The 24,893-nt window shown below is 40.2% G+C and overlaps 1 protein-coding gene across 1 annotated transcript in view; it reads left to right on the top strand.

The window, feature by feature from the left end:
• The window catches only part of COL22A1 (collagen type XXII alpha 1 chain), a 235,298-nt gene that overhangs the window by 65,419 nt on the left and 144,986 nt on the right, over window positions 1-24,893 (top strand). Inside the window, exons 4-5 of the mRNA XM_062568435.1 lie at window positions 4,346-4,420; window positions 21,203-21,314. Coding sequence (XP_062424419.1) covers window positions 4,346-4,420; window positions 21,203-21,314 — 187 coding nt within the window. The remainder of the gene's footprint in view (window positions 1-4,345; window positions 4,421-21,202; window positions 21,315-24,893) is intronic.

Raw genomic sequence — 24,893 nt, 5'->3', positions numbered from 1 at the left:
AGAACTTGAAGTAAAAGATAGATAGAATATTACATAATGTTGAGAACAAAGAAGTCATTCAGATTAACCTGGATTGGATAGAAAGCTGAGTCTTTTTAAACAATATGTACTTAAGAGTCGTATTGCTTTGACTAACTTTGAAGGAAAAAATTGAGGCAGTAACTTTATTTTACAAAATACTTGTATGGAAAGAAAATGCGAGCTACTACAAGATTTTCTAATATGCCCAGAGAAGATGGAACAAGGATCAGTGGCAGGAAACTCATGTCAGTTAGGGTGTATCTTCACTTCTGCAAAATGTTGAAATGTTTACAAATGAGTTGAGGTGTAGCTGCAGTGCAGATTTTATTAACCTTTCTGCCTCGTGTGTTGGGCATTCAACATCACCAATGTCTGGAGAAGTTCTACAAACACTCACTCAAAGTTTGGTATGGCAACGGCAGAAGGAATGGTCATAAGCACCTTTCTTTTATGTTAAAATGTTCACGTTTGCCAGGGATCTTGCTGAAAGCCAAAGGAGAGGAACAGTTCTGGTCTGCCCTTCCTCTAAACGCGCCTTTGGACAGAGCACTTTTAACTTGAATGCCAGTTGGCACTGCTTGTCGTGCTGTCATTTTGGGTGAACATATGGATTTGCTGTATAATCTTGATTCCAGAACAGAAACTAAAATAAGGAGGTGTTTGATAGCTCATACTTCCTTGCTAGGAAATCATGTTTCGTTCTAATCTGCCCTAGTGGAGGGTGTAAGATGTCATTAAAGGCTGAAGAGATAATTTATATGTCTGTAATTAAGCAAAAATAGTTTACCATTGCATGAGAACTTTATATTCTTGTTTATGTATCTCTCAGGATACACAAACATGTACCTCTTGTGTCTTATTCCTATCTTCCATTTTTTTACTCTTTATTTGGCAGAATTTTGGTCATTTTGATTCCATTGATGCTTATTTTACTGAAAAACTGTACACCTTCCAGTTCGGAGACTGGGGCTCCAACATGTTGTGTACTGCACTGAATCAATGCCTGTAACCAAAAGAGCATTTATTGTAACAAAAAACAGAGAAGTTAAAGCAAAAACATCAACATTTGCACAGAGCTTTTGACACTTCTAAGCAATCTTTTGTCAGTACAGCTTGGAGTTGAATGAGTGTAGAGGTAGCGTAATTTTGGCTCTTGAAAGTCTAAATGATTACTAGAGCTTTAAAAGATGAAAAATCCTTTTAAAACTTAAAGGAACAATATAGTTGGAAGCAACGACAGCTTAGTTTGGCTGAAACATACTGTAGAACAAAGTGATAGCTACATGAAATAGAAGTAATAGAATTTAAATAAAAACCATTTATTATGGCAGCTGAATAATATTTTAATATTATTTTGTTTCTTTGTTACACTTATCAGTTATAACCACCAGGAATAATAATAATAATAATAATAATAATAATAATAATAATAATAATAATAAATTGTAGTTAGGACTGTGTGTTGGCTTGGCTCTGGGACATGCTGACTTTCTTAACTGGGGGAATATGGATACAGATCCGAAAAGTGACTATGCTGTAGAAGCATAGAGGAGATTTAGGGTGTAGATGTAAAAGTACACTTTGAAAGAAAAAATAAGGAAGCATTAGACATGGGCATGAATATTCACTTATAATTTACCACCACAGAACCAGAACTTAATGGGAAAGAGCTTTTATATCATTCCCTCAAGGTGAATTTTGGGATTCCAGCATAAAAATAATGAAACTTTCAACACACTGGAAAAGTGAACAGAACTGTGGTCTAGGGAGAGAAAAGGCCTTTGGAAGGCCTGCAGCATATAAGACAATTTTGGAGAGAAGGTGGTGACATTTAGCCTTTGATATACCTAGAAGAGAAGAACCTTCCTGTTGTGTCCGAAAGTTGTGCAGAGCTCTGATGGAAAGGGGATTAACTACGTGTTTTCACCTGTTGTTTAAGTAGGCTTGAGTGAAATATCTTTCAAACCATCAGGCAGGAAGAGATCTCTGGCTAAAATTCAGATGAAATTATCATTTCTGTCAACCCATACTAGCTCCTGGTGTGGTGAATTCTGAATTTTATCTGTTAAAGCAGCAGCTACATTTGTTTTGTGCCCCTGAAAATAGACCAGAGGAAATCAGTTTGCTTGACTCAGCTTGGCAAAGAGAAGGGCACATACTTCATTTTCCTCAAAAAAATGCTGATAGCAACTTCTAAAGTACTCGAAAAGCACTAAAAATGAATCAGTGAACTGTACAGAGCTGGACCCTTAGTTGAATGAAGACACTTTTGTACTGCTGCATTGAATCAAAATTGTCTCTAGTCCTAAATGCGTCTTCCCACTGGAACAGGGAGATCTTAGTAATGAACACTTTGCATAGTGACTGCTCTCTGGCTTCCCCTTGGTGTGGTGAAGGGGTGGACAGATGTGTTCAACCAGTGTTGGCCCTTGGGGCTTTGGGAAATGGCTTTTGCAGTTCCCTTTCTTTCTACTGAGCTGAGAGTGCTTCAGCTACAGCTAATAATCTGGCCCATGAACTCACAAGCACAATGAAGCAGGGAAAATATCTGATTTCATTGCTAGGCTTTACCAAACATTGTAGAATATTGGATCTTTTTTTACTAGGAGTCAGGGAGATGGAGGAGAGATACAAGGGCTGCTGCAATGTCCTCAGAAATGTGGTTTTTGTCACATGGCTTTGGAGGTATTTTTACACACAGTTTAAGGTGGCCTTTCACACATAGTTTAAGGAAGCCTTCAAGGTTCCCTGCAGGACCCCTGCCCTGGCTGGGGTCACCCTGTGCTCCTGGCTCACCATTCCTTAGGGATCAGCCAGCCCTTGTTGCTCACTGAGTAATACAACAAGGAAGGATACTGGAGGAATGATACCAAACCTCAGGTGCAGGTAACAGGAAATACTGTATGTCACTGGATGAGTTTTGCAACTGCAGAAGATATGTGTATCATCGTGTGTACAAATAGGCGAATGAACGAGTGGGACTTGGCTGTCCTTGCTTGGCTGTTCTTTAAATTAGAGAAGGGACATAAATGTGAGGGCTGTGCATGCAGTGAAAAGTCAGGGGTACGTTTTTGTATTCTCATTAAACTGATTCTTGGAGTTAGCTGTCCCCATTGTTTACAAGTGTGAAATTACCTATTGATCTTGGAAAACAAATTATAAGTAAGTGTTACTTCAAATATATGGCAGGGGAGAGGTGGAGAGGTAGACAGTTCTTTGCAGAAAAGCATTCATCCGCGATTGTGTTGACACTAATTGGGAGCACGAGAAATGGCTGACAAAGGCTGGGTATTTCCATGATTTTTGACACACGTATTTGAGAGTGAACGTTCTTTGAAGTTTTAGTCGTACTTAATGCTGCTTTCTGCTTGAACAAACCTGGGAGCACAGGCACCTAAATATAGTCATGGTCCTGGAGAAGTGTTGACAAGCAAAATATAGTAAGGTACAGGAGACTGGGCCTCACTTGCTATCTCTGACACCGGCCTGTTATGGAATCTTGACATGATAGAAATCACTTCATCGTCCTGTCCTTTGGATCCATCTTGTTTCTGTTTAATGTATTTAGGGGCAGTGAGTTTTTTTGAGTAGGAGCTGTCCTTTTTGAAAAGTTTGGACAGTACCGCAATCTCAGGTGAGCCTCCAGAAGTTGCCATGATACAAGTAACTCTTCTGCTGCTATGCTTGAATTTAAGGTTGTGAGAATATTTTTCTTGTATTTCATGTGCTTATGAACTATCACAGTTAGCCAGAGGGATTTGTTTACAAGGACATAGTTTTTCACCAATGGACCATGCTGAACACTTTTGGCCTAGTGTCCTGAGAAGAGGAAGTTCGTGTGATTGTGCAGCTGGTTGCTCTGTTTTTTTCACCTATCTTTGCATGTCAAGTCTTCCCATTCAATAACCTTTTGAACATCTTGTTCAAATTCAACCTAATCTGCAAGTTGAATCCTAGTCTCAACGTTCTTAAGTTTTTGTTACCTTCATGCCTGTTTATGGACCAGTAAAAGAGAGAAATCCAAAATAATGTCCTAGTTGAGAGAAAGGCTCAGGTCATCTATTCTATTTGACTTCTTGGCTGGCTGGTCAGCAAATAGTGGCTCAAAATCAAATACAATGTGTTTATTCTCTTGCCCAGTCTGGGGACAGGGTAGGGGAAAGCAATTAGGTTGCTTAAAGACAGGAAGAAGAGTTGTTGCAGTGGACATGTTGGTCCAAAAGAAAAAAAGAAAAAAAGTAAATTAGGTTTTGTTAGCTCAAGAGCTTACAAAATGTTATGTTTGTCTGTGATAATTTTTTAACATGATTCTTTTGCTTTTCAGATGTTCTGTGTCCAAATGTCCATGTAGAAGGAGACCGATTCAAACACACCAGTGGGGAGACTGATGAGATTCCAGGTAAAAAGACATGCTTTTCTGCTGTACATCTGGGAATTGAAATGGTATAACTGTGTTCCTCTGGTGATATGTTCTGATTTGTTACATGTTTTCGAGTTGGTATTTTCTTAGTCCAACACATGTTCAGTGATGTAGAAGTACACTAGAAATTGCAGGGATAGAAAAGAGTTATTTGTTGACAGCAAATTAATCATGAGCTTTCTTGTGATTTGGTGCAAATTAAAAAGGCAATGGAGCTTAGTGTAGTAGATAGAGGAATGCAATATGCCTTAGAGACAACATTTTTTTTTTAATACTCCATGTTTGGTTAGTTTAGATATCCATTTATTTGCTTTGTGATTGTTGTAAGATGTCCAAGTGCAATGATGATTACCCCAAAGAAATACTTATATATGTGTATATAAGAAAACAAGAGAAGATGAAAAGTCTCAAGAACTCTGTCTTCTGAAACACTCATGAAAAATCAAGAGGAAAACAGATCTGGTGATATCTCTGCTTTTCTATGAGCTCTAATACATCTTTCCAGCCAGATTAAGGACTTAATTTATTTGTCAGACATATGCATGGGCTGAACTTCTCTTCTGGGACCCAAGACACAAGATTGTTTGAGCTGTTGGCAGAGAAAATCTGCCCATCGAGGATATAATGAGAATATCTGTAGCTGACCCTAGAAGTTAAGTCACAGCAGTGGGAGGCAAGAGGATTTTCTGCAACTTGATTATGAGTAGAAATGGCCAAGATCTGACAGCTATGCTACTCACTATGAGTTTCTTCGCTGGGGGATTCACACCGCACAAAATACCAGTTCCAACTATATTGTCTGTGGGCAGCTTATTTTGGCTGCAGTGTGGTTTCATCTAGGCCTGTGATAATGCTGGGTGGTAACATCTTTTCTGGTCTGCAGGGTCAAACCCGTAGTCACCAGACACCCATTCTGAGCTGCTGTCCACTGCTAAATCTTGTAGCAGGCTATTCTGATGGTCTTCCTGTTACTGGGCTGCGCAAACAGTGAACTATTCAGCAAATTGTGTTACTATTTCTGAATGAACCTATTTGTGGTGGAAATTGCAGCCCAAAATGAGTAGGAAGATGATATCCCTGCTCAGACTCACATTTTCTGTGTGATCCCTTACAGACTGGTGTTGTAAATGGCTACCTATGTCTAATCAGTGTTTATCTGACTGTTATTGTAATTCATGTGCTCTTCTGTAAAGTTACTTATTTTTGCCTTTACCTTCAAATCCCATTTTGCTTGTAGATAGCCACTATCTACATCTAATGATGTAGTTCATCATTTTCACTTCAGAGGTGACTTGGTAGTCTGAAGAACTGTAGACTAGTTCAGGTTGGAAGGGACCTACGAAAGTCATTTGGTCCAACCTCCTACTCAAAGCAGGGCTTTAAAGTTAGATCCACTTTAATGTTCAGGGAGGTTGCTCAGGGCCTTTTGCAGTCCAGTTTTGAATATCTCCAAGGATGGACAGTCAGCAGCTTCTCTGGGCACCTGTTCCAGCTTGATCACTGTCATGGTGAACTTTTTTTTTCCCCTAATATCTAATTAGAATTTCCCTTGGTGCAATATGTCTGTGATAACATAGGGCAGTCATATATTAGGCCAGAGATGCTCTGCTCACCATTAAGTGTAAGGCTTGTCATACCATACAATGACTTAATAAAAAGATTATTTATAGTAACTGAATACTGCAACATCTCTGGTCCCTCTCTGCCAATAGAAGAGATTTTATAGAAGTAATCTGATTGCTCTTACATGATGAGCCAACAAAAATTCCTCTTCCTTTTTCTATGATTAAGAAAATGTTTATCTTATATCTGGACAATGATGCTCAGCTGGGGCTCTGACTCTGCTAAGGGTCATTATGATGCTGGAGATCGTCAACATGGGATCTAAATGTTGTTCCACTCCTTCCCTACTCCTTACATACTCCATAGCATTTTCTTAGGACAGTAACCCCTGGGTCCTGTTCCAGAAGAGCATAGTTGTCTTCTCCTAGCTAAAGTACTTGGAAGACTTCTCTTGATTTAATGATGTGCTGTATTTCCACTTCTGAAATGCTTCATTGTGCTGCTAGCTGTTGCTGAGGGGCTTTTATAGTCTACCCTAAGGATGACTGCATTTCTGAGCAACCCTCTGCTTCCTGCTGCCTCACGTTGGTGAGAGCAGTTCGTCTCTAGACTTCTTGTTGATTCACAAGTAACAGGGAGGGAGGCTTTTGCTCTACTAACCCAGCCTTCATCTGTTCAAGGCTTTGCACTTAATGCCAGCATGTTACATTCCACTTTGAAGCTTAATGACAGCCAGAATTGATCTCAGCCCAGCAGGCTCCTAACACAGCACTTCACAGCTGCATCCTGCACAAGCTTGTTTCTAGGTGGACTCAAAGTACAGCCCCATAGAGAGGATGTTACAGTAATCCTCATTTTGGCTGCAGGGGACAGAGGATTAATACACTTCTCAAAACATCTTCTTTCTCTCAGGAAAGGTAGAAGATTTCAGAACTGTAGTTAACAGAGAGAAAACAAATCTTTCTGGCAGTTTTATCTCTTTTTATTTGGTGAGATACACTAGCAAATGGCATATGCAATTGTTTCACATAGAACATCGTCAATGATTGTCCTTTTTGTTATGCCATATTTACATACTAGTTATACCATGACCTGGTACCTTTTAATGTGCGTCTGCAGTTAAGTGAATGTGAGTTGAGTCACTCTAGTTTAAGGAGTTGAGTCACTAGAGATTAAAGAGAAGGAAAAAAAATAAAGACTAGTTCATAAGATGAACTGTAAAAGGACAAACTTTGGGGGATGAAGGGAACCAGTGGCATCAGTTGGAGTGTTCAGTTCAGGACTGAGAAGTGGAAGAGGCCTGGTATTTGGTAAAGTTAGAGGTTGAGGGTAGGGAGCATGATTCCATGCACAATCAAATGAATAACTACATCCAAAAGCACATCATGAGTTGGAAGAGAGACAACAGGTGAAACAGGTATTTTCTTCTTAAAAGACAGGCATTTTTTTCCTTTAGACAAACAGAATTAAGTAGATCTCATCTAGCTGGACTTCAGCAGAGCATTTGATGCAGTAATATTTTGAAAATCATTGCTGAAGTAGAAAAAGCTAGAGGTTAATAAAACTTGTAAAATGAATCAGAAATTAGCTAGCAGGGAAAGAATGGCAGGGTTTATAGGAAAGGAAGTATCAAGCTGGAGGGCCGACAGCAGTGAAACTCCTCAAGATCCAGTTATAGGTCTTACGTTCTTTGAGAATTTCCACAGTATAGGTTGGGATCAGAATATTAAGGAGGAGGAAATGGTTGGCCTAAAAGACTTGGAGTGACCGATTTAGGATTAAATTTATTAGTTCAGAGGGCCTGTTCTTACACTTAGGGATCAGTAACAGAAATTTGCGCTGTAAATGCATACTCTGAGAATTGATGGTGTCTTAGTCAGTCAGCAGATGATTATGAGCCGCACTGTGACACAGTTGTGGGAAAAAGCAGAGGTCACATTGTAGGATAAGGTAGAGTCTGATAGAGACAGGGAAGAGTTCAGGTGATTGGACAGGCCTTGGTTATAGCTTATTTAGAAAACTATGCTCAGATCTCCTTTCCTCAGGAAAGATGGGTTCAGCCTAGAGAAGAGACTAATGTGTTCAGGTGCTGGGAAGACTATTATCAACCAGGAGATTATAAAAGTTTGGTTTGTTTAATCTTGCAGTATGCAGGTGGAAGACGGAGATATGATTGATCGCTTTCCACAAAGATGCCAAAGGAATAATGGTAGGGTGACAAGGGAATCACTCAAACTAAAGGACAAATAGTACAGTAAAAAAAATGGGTATAAACTGTCCAAGAAATACGTTTGGATAAGATATTTGAGGAAGCTTTCTAACTGTCAGAGGTATAAAGTCCTGGAGCCAGCTGTGAAGTAGGAGTAATGGAGACAAGCAGACAAAGATGGACAGGGCTACCTCTCATAGCAGGGGACTGCACTCTATGACACTCTGGCATCACAGTATTTAAATGAAAAGTTACTAGCTATAGCATTCAGTGAGAGCTGCCTCAGTAAAATAGGATTGCAAGAGCTAAGGGTATACATAGGGCTTTATTCTGCTACTGATACAAATTTTGGTGGTGAAGTGAAGCAGCACCTGCTTAACAGTTCATAACGCATAGATTCGGAATATAAATGATGCTGCATGCATTAGAAAACACATAGGGGGTTTTGAAGAGAAGAAAGAAATCTGGTTCAGATACTAGGGCAAACATGGTTTCTCTTTAGAAAAGTGAGATATTTTAAAGCAATATATATTAAATGAAATTCTCACAGCATCCATGTAAGTACCATGTTATTTTTTTTTCTCAAGAAGAGAAACGAAAACAAAAGAGAGTTTAACTCAGTTGCCCTGAAATATTCAAAATAGAAGCCCAGCTCTGATACTTAATCCCCGTCATATTGCCGGTTTCTCATTTTGGTTTCATCAGCATTTAACAAAGAATCATGGCCTCCTATTAATTTTAGCCAGGCAGGACAACACAGTGATAACATTTTGCATCCTGAAGATGAGCCCGTTATGTATTTTCATATATAACTAATACATTGCAGTGAAACAATATGTGAAATACCAAGGTATTGCAAGTGAATTATGCTTCTGGAGGTTCTAAAACTTCACTTTTGTATTATTTCTCTTTTAAAATAGACTGCAGGACATGAGATTTGGTTGCAGAAATCTGGATGATCTCTAGAATTAAAAAAAAATAGGCAGGACTCTAATCCTCAACATTATCCTCCAGAGGAAAGAACGCTCCCCAACAGATACTGGCTGCTCTTTTCAGAGGGAAGCTGCAATGGAAGTACAGAATGACTTGCAATGATTCCCATAAAATGCTAAGAATGATTTAACCCTGGGGAGGGATGCTTACAACCATCGTGCTGCATTACATAACATGAGCATGTGGAAGCCACGCTGGGTGGCGTTAATGGAGCAAGGAGGGAAGGTCAAAATTCTGATGCTAAACTCCTGAGTTGTTGCAAATGCCATCTGTATAGCAACTGCAGAAGTTGCGTTATGGATTGTACTACAGATTGACTTCAGCTGTCTAACTAGAGACTTCCTTCCCCACCTCTGAAACATGCATGCGCAAATGAACAAAATGCCAGTATATTTATGATCTCTGTATTTTTCTGTAGCTCTATAAAGGATGTTTGGGCATTTTACTGTAGAGGTACTGGTTGTAAAACTAGTACTCTGCAATTATAGACTGAAATGGCTGTGTTTAACTGTCAGCATGTCTCCATTTTCCTGCGGTTTGCAGCACACGGTTTGCATTCCAGAGATGCCAGTGACTCACCGACTAATTATAATATTGCTGGGCCTATTTATATTTGCCCACTAAAACACGTGGTAGCTAAAGGAAATTGGAGCATCCAGGCAGTTGAACCTTCAGAAGGAGCACGTTAGACTAATGTCCCCTGGGGGACAAAACTGTCCTTGTTGTGCCAGTGTGATGGGCATTTTGCCCTCCCTTTGCACTTGGGTTATTGTTCCTCTCACGAGCTCCTTAGGAATCCCTCTGAGAGGCAAGTGGCAAATCCAAGAATAACTGCAGAGCTAATGGATCACATTCTTCTGTGTGCAGCGAAGGTGAAGCCAGCAGCGAAGGTGAAGCCAGCTATTTGTGTAGGCACTGCTCACTTTTCTCACTCCTCCAGGACACAGCTAGGATTGGGATAGGAGGCGGTAGGGAAAGACAAGGCATGGCTGTGCCATGTGCAGTCACTTTGCTGTCAGATTTTGCAGTGTACCCCTCACTAGGCAATGAGAATGGAGAAGAGACTGAGGACTTCTTCTTCCCTCCTCCCCCTGCACTTTCCCTAGTGAGTCTCCCATATAACATTTGATAAAAAGTGATCAGCGCTGTCTTGAGTATAACCTTCGTTCACTAAGGGTCTGGAGAGCTGGATTTGGAACCTGGTTCCTAAATTGCATATGTACAGCAATAACTGCTTTGCCTCTATGTATGAGAAGTATGTAGGGAAAGTATCAGTGATCTATACCTGTTGCCCTAAGAGTCATTTCAGTCTCCTGTGATCTGGAGAAACTAGGTGGACTTGTGCTGTGGGGTGAATTCATTCTGCGGACTGGTAGGTGGGATACCTTAAGCCTCAGTGACCTTAGAAAGTCCCTTTTAGCCTTGCTTTCCATGAATCTGTGCACTGTACAATAGCTTGTCTCAACATTGTAGCCTTGATCCTTGCACTTAAAAGATCTTTGAAGCTTTTCCAGACGTCTTCAAATAATTTACCTGTGTTCAGGGACATTTTAATACCTAGTAGCTCCAAGATAACCAGGTCAAGCAGGCAAATAATTACCAGTAAGTCATCTGGGACTTAAAAGTGCAGTCACTGGAGTCCTATAGGCTAGCTCTAACCTATACGTTAAGTTTGCACCCTGGACATCCCTCATGTCTAGATGCCCCAGTTATCCAGGATGGGGGCCTGCTGTAGCTTCCTTTGGGCTTATGTATCAAGGATTTTCCCTTCAACAGAAGCTATAGAATTGGGAAGGGAGAGTGTGGGTGATAGGAGGTAGGGTGCAGCCAAGGTGGATTCAGGAGCCCAGAAACACTCAAGGGTCCTATCAACTGCACATAACCACAAAGAATCAGCATCAGTGCTGGACTCAGAAATTCCTTGAATTGAAATCCCGTATTTTAGATGAATCTTTTCCCCACTGTATCCAGATGTGTTACTATTACCCACATCATGAGCTTCAGTGGGACTTTTCACATATATAGCGCTGTGAATGACCGTATTGACAATAAGTATCAAATGTGTACTGGAGCAGGCAGCCCAGCTGCAGCAGTAAGCATGGAGAATGAGTGCTGAAATTACTTCAGGATCTGCTAGTCCAGGATGAAAACGGAATCTAGTAAAAACTGAGAAGTCCATGTGAAAGCTTTTCTCTACTCTGAATCCAAATTTGAGCACCAAATTCGAATTCTGAATTCTACATTCACACAAAAGACTTGCATGGGTTTACCATGCACAGGAACATGCACCTGAAATATTCTGATTTGTATGTGTATTGAAAAAGAAAATCACTCCCCAAATGCATTTTTTTTAAACTAGCAACACATATAGCAACATTTTTTTAAACTAGCAATCTAGCAACATTTGCCTTCTCCCAGAAGTTAAACAAATCAGAATTTCTTCGTGTTCCAGTGCATCTGAGGTCGATGAAAAGGAAATGAAAAGGCAGCTTCTGCCTATTCAGAGCCCAAGAAGCAGCCATTACTTTGGTTGGGTTGTGTAAAAAGTTTAATTAATTAGAGTAGCATGAAGTAACTCCTTGGTATTTTTCAACTTTCTGCAAATAGTTTAGTTTAGTTCTGCTTCAGAAAGGTTTGCTGCAAAAGAGAGGACTGTAAAGAAACAATCTCTGAGATTCTTCATCTCTGAGAGCTTTCTGGCATTTGTGCACGTATAATGGGAAGAAGATGTATACACAATTTCAAGAAATTCTTCCTAATGCTTGGAGATAAATGAGTCTGTGTGATGTGTATGGCCGCTCAGATGACCGCTGTATTCAGTTTCAGATTGCGTTTTTGTCGAATCCGTTTCATACTGATGATCTGGCATAAAAAAGACACCACATACATGCTCATACAGAGCAGTCTTTACCTATTTTCATATTAAACTTTTTTCATAGCACCTAAAATTGGTGTGAATATTTTCACTCACATGATTAGCCAGTTGGTGAGTTTTTTCTGTGGCCCAGATATTAAAACTACATGGAGAATATAGCAGCTTATATCTTAGTAAAGAGTTTCTCCTCAGACACCTTTTCTCACAGAATCGTTCCAGCCTTTTGTAAATCCTACAAGAAAACAGTGGGAATTATTTATTGCTAGTTAAACTGAATTCACCTATCTTACTCCTCTGCTTGCATAAACATTTTTCCACTGTCGTTTTTCTCAGCTATGTGCATAGAGTTCTCCTGGGCCCAGTGCTGCCATCAAACTTTTATTCAAAAAGGGGTAGAGACTTCCCCTCCCCACTGCTATTGCAAAAGGTGAGTTTGCAGTAATGCCATTTTATGGCTTTCTGAAAGAACACACAACACGTTTGCTCTTGAGGAACTCAGAAGAGGACCTCAAAATAGAGGAACTAATTAAAATCAGAACCTAATTCAAATAGTCCTAGAAAGTTCAGCTAGGGCAAACCTATCTGGCGTACAAGGACATCAAAGGAGTAATGAACCCCTGTTTAATCTTGTAAATCACTGGAGCAGGAAAGGAGCTGAAAGAGGGCCCATGGCACTAAGCCAGATGTCCATCACTGGGAAAATGGAGAATGACTTCGGCACAGAAAAGCCTTCAGTAATGAGGGAAAGAGTTCAGTGTCAAAACCAGCTTTCAGTGTCGTTCAATATGCCACTTGCAACCGTCTGAAAACTGAGAGACAAATGGATAAGAAAGAATGAGTGGACTGACAGAGATAAACAGAACAATGCGTCAAATAAAGTGGTGTGTTATTAACATGAGATCCGGCGACGAAATGTGCTGCCTTAGAGACGGCAGCTTTAGACGTGTGCTTATTTCCTGTTTTTACAATAGGTTGTGGGTTATATTACAAAAGTCCTTTCCACCAGCCTGGATGACTCTATAACTGTGTATTCACCTACTTCCTTATGGATTTGACATCTGTCTCTGTCTCCGCTTTTTTTTTTTTTTTTTTAATTTCATTTTTTTTGTACTGTCTCTTTGGTTTCATTTTCTTACTGGTTTTACATCCCTTTGGTATTTCCCTTCCTGTGTAATGGTGCCAGTTGTCTTTACCTGCCCCCTCTTTTTTTGACTGAAACTTTAGGCTGATGGTCCCAAAAGAGGATTATCCTGTAATTCAACTTGATGACCTGCCCTGCTGCCTCCCAATGCTTGCTCCTTTATCTCTCCTTTTGCTCTCCGTACCAGTGCCTATGAGTGAGGCGGTCCAGAGTTGTGTGAAGGAGGCTAGCAGGATTTTTTTTTTTTTTTTTTTTTTTTTGAGGTATAAATGTAATACACCTCAGGCAATGATCCTGCTTCTTATAATCCCAAATGCAGACTGGTACTTGATCTGAGGTTAAGCTCTTTGTCGGAGATCTTCATGGTACTCCTGTGGCTTTTGAGCTTATTGATGTCAACCAAAAGTAGAACTTGTCTCTCCTGGTGCCCTGATGCAGAAGAAGCAGACAGCAATCAGTGAACCAGCAGCCTGAGTGCTGACAACATGCATTGGGGTAAATTTGTTTTAGTATTATTATAAAACTGTGACCACTGAAGTGCCTTCTAAGCCACCTGGTGGAATATCAACTCGAAGGCAGTAGGACTGGCTGGAAGATAACTTATTAATGCTGTTGTTCAAGCTTCAACCAAAGCTTGTTATTACCTTAAGGTCTTACCTTGTCTCTTCACTGAAGCCATGGTAAAAGTCCAGTGGATCTAGTGAGATGAAAGTTAGGTCAGTGTGAAGTACTGCTCAAATCCCAATCGTAACATCTGTGGAAACAAGGGGCAATTGATTAATAGCAAGAACCTCTTTAAAACACTCTTGAGGCACTTTAATCCATAGGCTTTGGAGAATTTTATAGTTCCAAAATTCCCTTACAAGATGCTTGTAAAATATAGCAAATTAATTTTTTAATGACTTGTGCAGCCCATTTGCTCACTGCTCTACTTGCACACAGGGCTTGTGGGCAGATAATAAATTTTCCTAGTTTGTTACTCCAGAAGTGCAATCCTTAATGCTCTGGGAAGAGCTCAAATAACAGCTGTTGGCTGATGGTGCTGAATCAAGCTGTTGACCTGGGAGTGCTGAATGTGGGATGAATTATCCATGCTGCTGCTTTTTCTGTCTTTGCTGGAGAAGTGAACTAAAAGGGAATAAACCAGTGTAGGAAGGCAGAATTCTTAGCCATTGTAAGTGTTTGGAAATTGCTTCTTTTGACAGGCAGGACAGGATGTAGAAAATGTGTTTAGCAAAACTCTTTCTTTCAGTCTCCTTTTTACTATCTTTTGCAGTGTACTGGTCTAAGCAGTATCAAAGCTGCAGGACTCTGGCCTTTCCTGTTGCCAGGATCACCATGAGCAAACACGAGTGCCAATGTGTTCCATAGGGGCACTGGGACAATGTGAAGATTGGGTATCTTGCTGCTTGAACACTGACCCCGGTGTTGTTAACATAAACAGCTCATCAGTCCTCAACTTCAATGTTATTATTCTGGCAGTAAAACCGAAGTTTTAAAATGGAATTGTCTCGTTAATAGGATAAAGCCAACAGTATGGTATTGCTTCTGCTGGGCTTTATCTGGCCTGGTTGCATGGAGGTGGTCATCAAGATAGAGGAAGAGGGCTTTCTGCTTCCTGTCAGCATGCTAGAAAAACAGACCATGAACTGTGACACCGTCAGTATTCAGACTTACCATCTCCTAAATACTTTTTCTTGATCCCAGGTGAAACTATGATTAGGGCAGTGATATACTGAGATGGATGTAGGTAATTTTACTGTGGTGGAGCAGCCTTGAGATGGAGACTTCAGTAATCTCTTAAAAGTATCCCTAATTATCTGATGTACTGTCAACTCCTGAAAGGATTTCCTTTCCTGTGCAGGAAGGAATGTCAGGAATAGTGAAAATCCTGATGACGGCTACTGTAACAACAACAGCAATGCATGTAAAGTAAAGTTAGTTGGTTTTCCCTTCAGAATTTTGTCACTTTTACTCATTTCCAAGCTCCAGACTGAGACACCTAGTGGCTATTTGGAAAGAACTGTTTTCAGCCTAGAACACTGTGGAACATAAGGATGCCAAATGTTTAGATATAGTAGAAAAAAGTCGTATCTCTCATCTACACTCTGACTTCAAGAAGCTAATTGCCAGACGTTGCTGGCTAAATGCAATTTTATAGCTTCAAAGTATTGCATAATAACAATTCTTTCTGTTTTTATTTATTTGTTTGTTTGTTTTATGTAAGAGCACAGAAAGTAAATAAGAGAGGTAACAAAAATGGGGACTGCTGATGGTGGCAACAGCCTTGTAGATCACATTGGATGAGTTGAATGTGATGTTTAGGCTCCAGAGAGCACACTAGCTCTAGGCTTTTCCCATTCCTTGTGAGCACAGACCAGCCATGAAGGCTTAACTTTCAAGACTGCAGAAATATTAGGTGAGAAAATTGATAAGATCTTGCATTTGCTGAGAGACTCCCAAGTGATACTGTTCCTCCTAGGAATTTATACGCATTTCTAGCCTACCGTAAAGTTTATTGCTGTTGACTTCACGCTAGTAAAAGTAGCATATGCTGTTTTATCACAGGCAATACATATAGCTGTTTTCAAAAGTCATAGAGAAACAGTAGCTGATGACAACCTCCCTTGACCTTGGCAATTGGTGATATTCTGTCAGTATATTGACAAGGGTGATAATTCAGCTGAGAGTTTAACCACGACTAATATATGGTGTAGTTCCTGCAAAAGCCGCTGTGTTTTATATCAATACTCATGGCTGGTTGTCCTCGCTAATAAATATATTCGGAGTGCATCACATGGGGCTCTGATATCGTATACCTTTCCTGATTCCTTTCTCACCGTGCTTTCCAGGCAGTCCCCTCACCAGAACCTTTTACAAATAGAAATAGCCCCATGATTCCTGCGAGGGTTACCTTAGTTCTTCAGGAATGCAAGGTAGAACACTTTCCTCGTGAGATTTTTTCATGATAAAGAATAAACTAAAGGTTCAATCTTACTTTGACAAGACTTCCTGAATGTGTACACCACCTTCTTTTCTGACTGATAAAACTTCCGTCTGTTGCTCTAGTTTCCTGCGTTTGGGAGGTGATGTTTTTTTTCCCAAGAAGCTAGTCAAGAAATTCTCAGCATGCAGGTACCAGCTTCCACCATGCTGTCCACGTCAGATACCTAATGGAGCCAAGCAGAATTCTAGCTTATGCTCATGGGAACAGATCATGGCCCCTTTAGCCTTATCTTGAAATAAATACCTTGAAATAAACTTTATTGGAATACTCGACAAATGCAGAGCTATCTGGTCACCCTTTGGCCATGTTTTTGGATGTGATTGGTTGCACTATGCACTATTTCCTATAAAAGAGAATGCAGTTGTATATTACAATTAGGACGATGTAGAAATTGTTCAGTCCAGTGCCAAGTTTTGCCCATTTTTTACCTGCAAGAGGCAGATCTGGCCATGCTTTCTGGTTCTGGAAAAATGGTCTGCTTCCTGTAAAGAGTTATTACTTGCAAGTAAAGAGACATTTAGCTGATTTGATCAGTAGAGCAGTGCATAAGAAATTGCTTTTAAAGCCAAGTATGCTGTTATGAATCTGAGCTTCTCTTCCAGGTCACTATTTTAATTTCAGTGTTAATGGACTAGGTTATACTGCTTTTCAGGAGATGTAATCAGGTTAGAGGGTTTCAATGGCCTAAGATTGTTTTAGTAACCATAATGAAGTAGGAAGCTTATGATCAAAGAGCGTTATTCATCTTATTAATTGCTGTATTTATGGCATTACTGATTAAATGGTTTATAAAGCAACTGGAAACCACACCTGTCTTGGTACACAAAAAGCCACATTTTAAATCAAAGCAGCTGAGAACAGAACAGTCCTCCCCCTTCATCCTGTGCTCAAGCACAGTGCAAAGATTGGGTAACAGTAGCTTTGTCCTTGCTTTGGGCTGGTATGTTCCTTCCCATTTCAACTGGGAAGGTCTGGGAAACTAAGTGTAATATCTCATTTTCCTTACTCTCAGTCAGCACTTAGTTTTGTCTCCTAACCATGGTTCTGCACTGAGAATCTTACCTTCTTATATATGGTTTGAGGGAGTTGGAGATGTCTGTGAATTTTCTTGGACTCAAAGGTCACTCCATCCTGTATTACTCTATGGTACTTACAGTGTGATCTTCCCTTGGTAATGGGAAACTGATGTCCAACCCAGACTTCTCCTGTTACTCCAGCCCAGGATGATGTATGGCAGACTAACTGAGCAGCAAGATGTTTGGAGGAAGTTATAGGTGAGGTGTTTCCACCACATTGCTGGCAGGTAGATAGTGTAAGATGCAATATCCTGCTCAAATGTTGGAGAAATGGTTACAACATCACTTATTTCTCCCATTGACATAACATAAATTGAAAAAGTCATACTCTTTTCCTCACTATTTCACTCCAGGTCCTAAAGTGTACAAGGGAACATATGCAATATATACATATATATATATATATATTCTTCCTTAGCTGAAATAATCTTAGAAGTTACATGCAAGCACAAATTCATTTGGAACTTACTTTACATGTCCTTTTTCCTATCCTACCTGGATAGTGTGCACTGGTTAATTTCTCAACTCAAATGACAGTATTTTGGGTCTGTTTCGTTCTTCTCCCACTCAGAAATGAGATGATATCTTTTTAAAGAGATACTTACAATAAATGGAAGTAAAATTCCATTAGTAATAAAATTGAGATATTGCTATTCTGAATTTAAAATCTGCAACCTTTATTCAATCCTAAATGCAAATGAAACAATGGAAATTTGTTATGTGTGATTACTTACATTTTTTTTCCTCTTGACTTCTGCCTCATTCAGTGCCCAAAATGCATAGCACTCCCTAAAAGTGGAATTTATCTCACCTAACTTGAGAAGTCTGAAAATTACTCTCTCTCTTGGCTCCCTTTCAGAAATAGTCACTGCCAAATAGTGTTTTGGTCTGTCCTTAGATAGGTTCAAGATAGATGTGATGAATTGTCTTCTTAAAGGCTCCAGCCTTTAGGACCAAAAAGGGAACTGAAGCAACCCACTTACATCAGACATCTTGTTTTTAGGGAGATAAAATTAGGTGAGATGCATCTTATCCTTAGCAAACGGTTCTTCGTTGTCTGCACTATGAACTGATGGCGTATTTTCCGTAATGCCGCTGAAATCCTTCTGCAGCTGAGCATTGCCTCATAGCCTTTGATTGACGGTAGGGTATCTAAGAGTGGGAGTCATCACAGCTAACTTTGGACCTTTACTAGATAATCTTTAACATACAGCCTGGACATCCTGTGCTGTCTTTATGTCAGTGGAGAGGCACGTGGACTTTTGGTCTTTCTTGCAGTGTGAGATGAATGTCTCCCTAGAAGCACTTGTATTCAATTCCGTGTGACTATGTGAATGAGAGTCTGTATGATTATCCTGCCTCCTGAGCTGACATTTAGCCAGAAGAGACCCATTTTAAGTGCTCTATGAACATGAATTAGTTTGCCTTATTGCTCCCTCTAAGGAGAGTGGAGGCAATATCTGTATTTGGCACAGCATGAAGTCATGAATTGAGTAAGGTAAAAGTAGTTGCTGGTTTTGGCTGTGTGCTCTGATATGTCTAGGGCTTAATGTTTCTGTGGACTTATATAGCACTTGAACTTTCCACAGAACAGCCCTCACTGATTCTTAACAAAAAGCGTATAAAGAAATTTGTGATTCACCGATTCATAGTTGGAATAAGAGGGATTCTACTGTGATTTACCTGTGCGCTTTGTGAGTGCAAAGTGTTCTTAATATTGCAAGTTCTGCTTGCAGAAGAATTTTAATAGCCTTGCTTATGTTTCATTGTGTTATTTAGGCTCTCTAAACTGCATCTTATTTGGAAGTTTCAGCAAAAAGAGTTTGACTAACATGACTCTCGGTTTGTCTGAACACCCTAATAGTTGCTCATGATGAGAGCATTGGCTTGAGTTCTCAGAAGAAGTTCAGAGTATATTTGGGGTCTGAGCTAATGATGGGAATGCTGCGAAGGAAGGTGTTGCCATTGTCATTTGCACTTGTGTAGCTGAGCAATTCTCCATGGCTTGAGGAGTCTGTCCGCGGGACACGGCGCTGTGGCTTGGGCGGTGTGCCAGCCTTCTCCGTTCACAAATTAGCAGCTCCTCTGAGTGCTTAGCAAGCCTTCTTGCCAGTCACTGTGGGCTCATCTCACCAGTAACACTCAAGTGCCTTCCTCATATTTCTGTGGTTGGTGTGGATGAAAAACATGCATTGCATTCTGAAATGAGTTGCAGGAGAGCTTGTACGGACAGGTCATACTGTTTTTTATATGATAGCCAGCAGGGAGCTTTCATGTTCTTGTAGCTTCTATTTGGAACAATTTATGGATGCAATCATGGCTGATTACTGTATGTCAGAAGGGGGCATCACTAGAGCTGTTGCAGAGGTCATTACAAGGTGGAGCCATGAGGCCCTGGGGTGTCTTAACCACCTTATTTGCCCTCCTGAATGTCCAGTAATAGCTGAAAATAAAGTGGTCGGGAGGGAAAAGCTTTTGACAGCTAGGAAAGTTACTGTAATAGAAAAAGCCTCAACTGGCATCAGGCAACCATTTCTGTCTTTGCAAACAATTAAGACTGTATTTCCTCAGAAAGAGCTATTTCTTTAGAAGAAGCTCTGTGATGGAAGCTAATGTTTTATTTGCTCTTTGCTGTCACACCTTGCTTTGTCAGGCTGGCCCACAAAGTTTTTTGCACTTATTTATTCTTATAAGTTTTAAAAATGTTACCATTAGATGGGCACCTTTTCCCGTTGCTGTGGTTTTCAAGCCCTGGCTTTCAGTCTGAAGCTTCAACAGATTCACAAAGACAACTGAGAAAAGCAGAATTCTTGTCTTAAGACCTAATTTTACCACACAGCAATTTGTATTTACTCAAGTTTTAGGAGGCCACTAACTGAACAAAGTTAAAACCACTGCCCTAGTTTAAAAACAATTTCCCAGAATAAACTATTCTATTATCATCAGTTTTATAGGTTGTAATTATATCCACAGGAGTTAATATGTATAATCATGTATGTGTGAGGGAGAGTGGAGACTGGAATAGCCCAGATAAAAGAAAAAGCACAGCTTCTGTGTTCAGTCATGCTCAGCCTGGCTTCTGTAGTGTCTTTGCTCCTAAATCCACAGTGTGTCTGGTTCTGGGTGCACTTACTAATTTGGATGTACATCCTATGGAGTCCATTTAGACCTCAAAGCATGATAGTTGCAGTCACATAGTAGTGAGCCTCCTGCAGCTGGGTAAGTTCAGGGACATGGTGTGGGTACCTTCCAGTTGGCCCCGGCAGGATTCAGTAGCTGGGACTTTGTGTCATCAAAACATGAGTTAACTGTGGAGGGGTCCACAGCGACACTGAAGCTGCACTGGCCCGCTTGCACGCTGTACATTTTAGCCAACAAGCCCTATCAAAATGGGGTGAGCTTGACAGAAATGTTTGCAACCAAGATGAACAGCTCATGGTAATAATGAGTAAATTAGGCTATGCCTAAATAAAATTAAGATAGTATGAAGATTGTTTGTAGACAAGTGTTTTCAGTAAATATTTCAGTCTTCACCTGGGCTTTCTCTTCTACCCTATCTGAGCATCCGTATGCATTGGTGAACTGCACAGTTATTTTCAAGGTGCCAGAGCAATGCAAACAAAACTTGTCATTGATATCTGGGGAATTCTGTTCTGATCTCTCCAGGGTCTGTTACAGTTTGACTTTATGCTTGGTTTTGAGTTTTTGGGCTGAGTCGGTTAGACCATGTTAGAATTTTCTTCTGGCTTTTCCTGACAAGAACAAGGTTAATCTCTGAAGAGTTGTGTCTGTGGGTTAAGATAACTACCTAAGCATGGCTGAAGAGAGGTCACACTACTCTAATTTTTATGTTGCAGCCTCATGGATGTCTCATATTTATGCTTTTGTTATGGACAGGATTTGACCTGATGGATTCATTCAGTGTGAAACAAATTTTTGGAATGAAAGAAAGTGGAATTCAGAGCTCTTACGTGCGACTTGGAAGCTTCCCTATTGTCCAGAAAACTGAGTGAGTACCTGGTCTTATGTTTTATTTTCGTCTGAGCCTCTGGTTTGGTTCTATTTTCTGGCCTCTGTTATTTGGTTCCTTTAGGTTAGCCTTGAAGTAGTTACCCAGTACCTGTGTCACCACAGCTAACACATACATATTCTGCTGTTTTAATTAGCTCTTTCAGTTCTTCTGGCCTAAAATTTAGACAAGGTGCCTGTGCACTAGCTCCGCTTTCCATCCTGGTCGGTGAATCAGCTAGTTTTACTGCATTTCAGTTGTTTCGAAGAGCAGTATTAAGACATTCACAAAAAAACTTAGGGCAAAGTACCCAAAAGGCCTCTAAAAGGAATATTTGTTTGTACTCTCATTGAAATACATATTTGCTAATCCCGAGAGACCCGTTCCTACTAGATGTTATAATCATTCTGCTAATACAGTTTTTTGGCCTCCTGAAAAAATGAGCAGTTGTTAATCCAGTGTCAACATGGATGCAGTCCTTTGTAACCTGAGGCTGCCAGCTGTGTCTTAGTCTATCAGAACAGTTTCTCTTCAAGTTGTCATTTGAATCCTGCTAGCATTAGCCTTGAAAAGAGTGAGTGCATAATTTCACTGAGTAATCTTGAGTGATAGATTGAATTGTCATCATTAACATTTTTGCAGTAAATTTCACTGTGATGATTTTGAACTTCAGCTTAAAAAATCAATAGTATTTTTTTCCTTCTTATGGATGAGGGCTGTTATATTTTATTCTGTTTCGGCTTCTTTACTCAACTTGCTGCATCTTTTAGATTGTACTGTGATTTGCATTTGCTTGATTTCACAATATTTTTTCATCCTGGAGCCGGCCCGGGTTGATTTGCCCTTCTCTCCTCCATTTCCTTCTCCATATAAGCATACAGTCTTTTTTTTAAAAAAAAAAGGTAGAAATATGATATATTGAAAGGAAAACTGTTTGCGCTGAAGTCCATAAATGATGTCAAGTCTCAGGGTAAGTAAATTCATGATCTGGGAGAATGCCATCAAACTAAAGACACCTTGCCTCTGATAAGAAGTGTATAGGAACTGGAGTGTGTAGTGAGAGAAAAACATCGTTTTTTTCTCGCAGCAGCCTGTGGGCACAACTCCTGTGTGATGTTGCTTGTAATAGCTAGTGGTAGTCTGCTTTATCACTGGAGAAGGTTATCACTAGGACTCTGTCGGAAGAAGCCCTTGAAGTAGAGAGGTCCAGTTTGTGCTTGAAAAGCTCTGGGAGTGATGAATCTAAGCTCTGTGGGATACTGTGGTAAACAGGACTAATGCAGCCCTTGGGTATATAAGCAAGAACTGTCATGCCTAAGAGCAGACTGTTTCAATATCAGAGAACTCTGTCACTACTGCAGTAATGATGCATCCAGTCCCTACGTCTGTAATTCAGTAGATAGATAGGGATGGAGTGTATGAAAGGTTAAAGAATTCGGAAATGTGGCTAATAGTGAGAGACTCAAAAAGCTCTGTGTAGTCAGGTAAATTAGGAAGAGGTTAACAGCTGAGGTGGTTACAGTTTATAAGAACTGATGGGAAATCAAAATTTAATAAAGGGACTTAAGTGTAATGAACAGCAGTAAACCAGAAGTCAATTGCTACCTGTTAACAACAGGCAAAAACCAGCATGGAAGGAAGGCAAGCATTTTTAACAACGAAAGTAATTAGTGACTAGAACAAGTTTCCATGGATAATAGTGAGCTGTCCTTTTGCATTCCTTTTTGAAATTAAGACTTGAAATACTTTTTGTTGTTATTGCTATCGCTGTTTTCCCAGAAGGGCTGAGAAAGCAAACCAGACCAACCAGCTGTAATGTGTTTTCGTTTGCTCAGGTTGCATCCATTTAATTCTTGATGCTTTTTTTTTAAAAAAAATAAGGAGAGTATTTTGTTGCTGAGAACAATTAGAGTTAAAACATACTAAATTAGTAAACTCAAACGACTAAGCTTCCTTTTAAATGGTTAACTGAAATATGGAATTAAAAAAGAAACTTTCTATTTTCCGCCTTCTATGTCTTAACTTTGCTACACCTCTGATTTGGAAATAAACCTAATTGGGTGTGTTGCCGTGGAAGGTGACTGTATATTTGATCCGTTTCACTTTTTAGATGTGATAATGCATATAGGGCCATTGCTCACAGAAAATGGAATCATACAAAGATGCACAAAACTGATAACTGAAATAATAAACAAAATAAAAACATCTGTCATTTCTTGCAGATAACCTAAAGCAATGTTTAACAAATGATAGAAACATCCTATAATTAGATACAAAATCATTAACTGAGTGATATGTCCAATTTACTTTATTATCCATTTCAGTGATATGTATATCTTTATATAAATACTAGCACTAGTACAGAGTGCCAGTTTAGTGGCCCAGGAAATGTGCCTGTTCATCTTCTGGTCTGGAGCCTACACCTACAAATTGTCAAACAACAGCCAGGAATGTGGCCCAGATCAGTGTCCCAGTAACTGAGAGACTGGCAGGTCTCACTAGGTAGCTGAGGACAGGTCTGTAAAGCTGGATGACACTTTTTTCCTCACTCTCAGAAAAGTGAAGCTGTCCTACCATTTTCTCTCAGCTCCTCAGTGACCACAGCTGTGATCCAGATTTTTGTTTCTGGGTCTTTGGGCTTGTTTCTGTCCATTATAGACTTGGTTACTGCCCAGCTTCTGCCTCACCATCCTGATATCTCTTCCACCTATTTCTCCTAGTTCTGACTCTAGAGCCTTTGTACTGTTGTGTCTACCCCTAGATCTTCTCTTCACCAGCTTGCCTGACCTGGTCCTGGCCTGGCTTAGTTCCCATCCCAATTTCCACCTCACAGAGCTTCTTAATACCTGACCTCTAGTCATGATCTATTTGCTCTTTGTACTGAGACAGTGTTATCTTCCCTGAGCCTTTTTTGCTCTTGAGTGTGCATATCTTGGAGCATTGATCTGGAGACTCTGACTTCTGACCTCAACTTACCTTTCACTTCAGTTACCTGCCTTGGGTTTCCTCATCAAGTCTTACCTTGGTCTAGTGATTTGGTCTGCTCCATAGAGAAGAAAATTCTACCCAGAGCTAGCAAAAACCTCAGAGGCTGAATATGAAACCTGCTTAGTTCAGAACTGCTGAATGCTTCCCTACTGCTCATTTCAGCTCACACATTTGCAGTTCAGTTCTGTACCCTCTCTCCCTCTCTCTGCCAGCCCAGTCTTTCCCTTTCTCCCTCTCTTCCCCAGGTCAGAAGCAGCTGCCAAGTCTAGTCTGTGACCCTTCTCAAAGTTTCCTGTGTTACCAGAGTTAGAAAAAGACCAAGATACTGTGCTGAAGTCAGGGATGAGACACAGGACTCCAAGCTCTAAGGAGGTGGTGAGGGTAGTCGTCCCATCTGAAGGCTTTGTTGTGGCCCCTCTCTGATCTCATGACCTCAGTTGCCATAGGAGTTGTCATGTGAGTTGCTCTATACTGTGGAAGAAGAAACATGTAGGTCCACATCTACTATGAATTAAGCAGGAGAATGCATATATGCAGCCCGTCTCAGGCGTCCGTTGTAAGCTCTTTCTCCACAAATTAAACGTGGTGAGT

Source organism: Rhea pennata, chromosome 2, assembly GCF_028389875.1.
Source record: "Rhea pennata isolate bPtePen1 chromosome 2, bPtePen1.pri, whole genome shotgun sequence".
Taxonomy (NCBI): domain Eukaryota; kingdom Metazoa; phylum Chordata; class Aves; order Rheiformes; family Rheidae; genus Rhea; species Rhea pennata.
The sequence above is the reverse complement of the archived record's forward strand: the minus strand, read 5'-3'. Positions and strand labels throughout refer to the sequence as shown.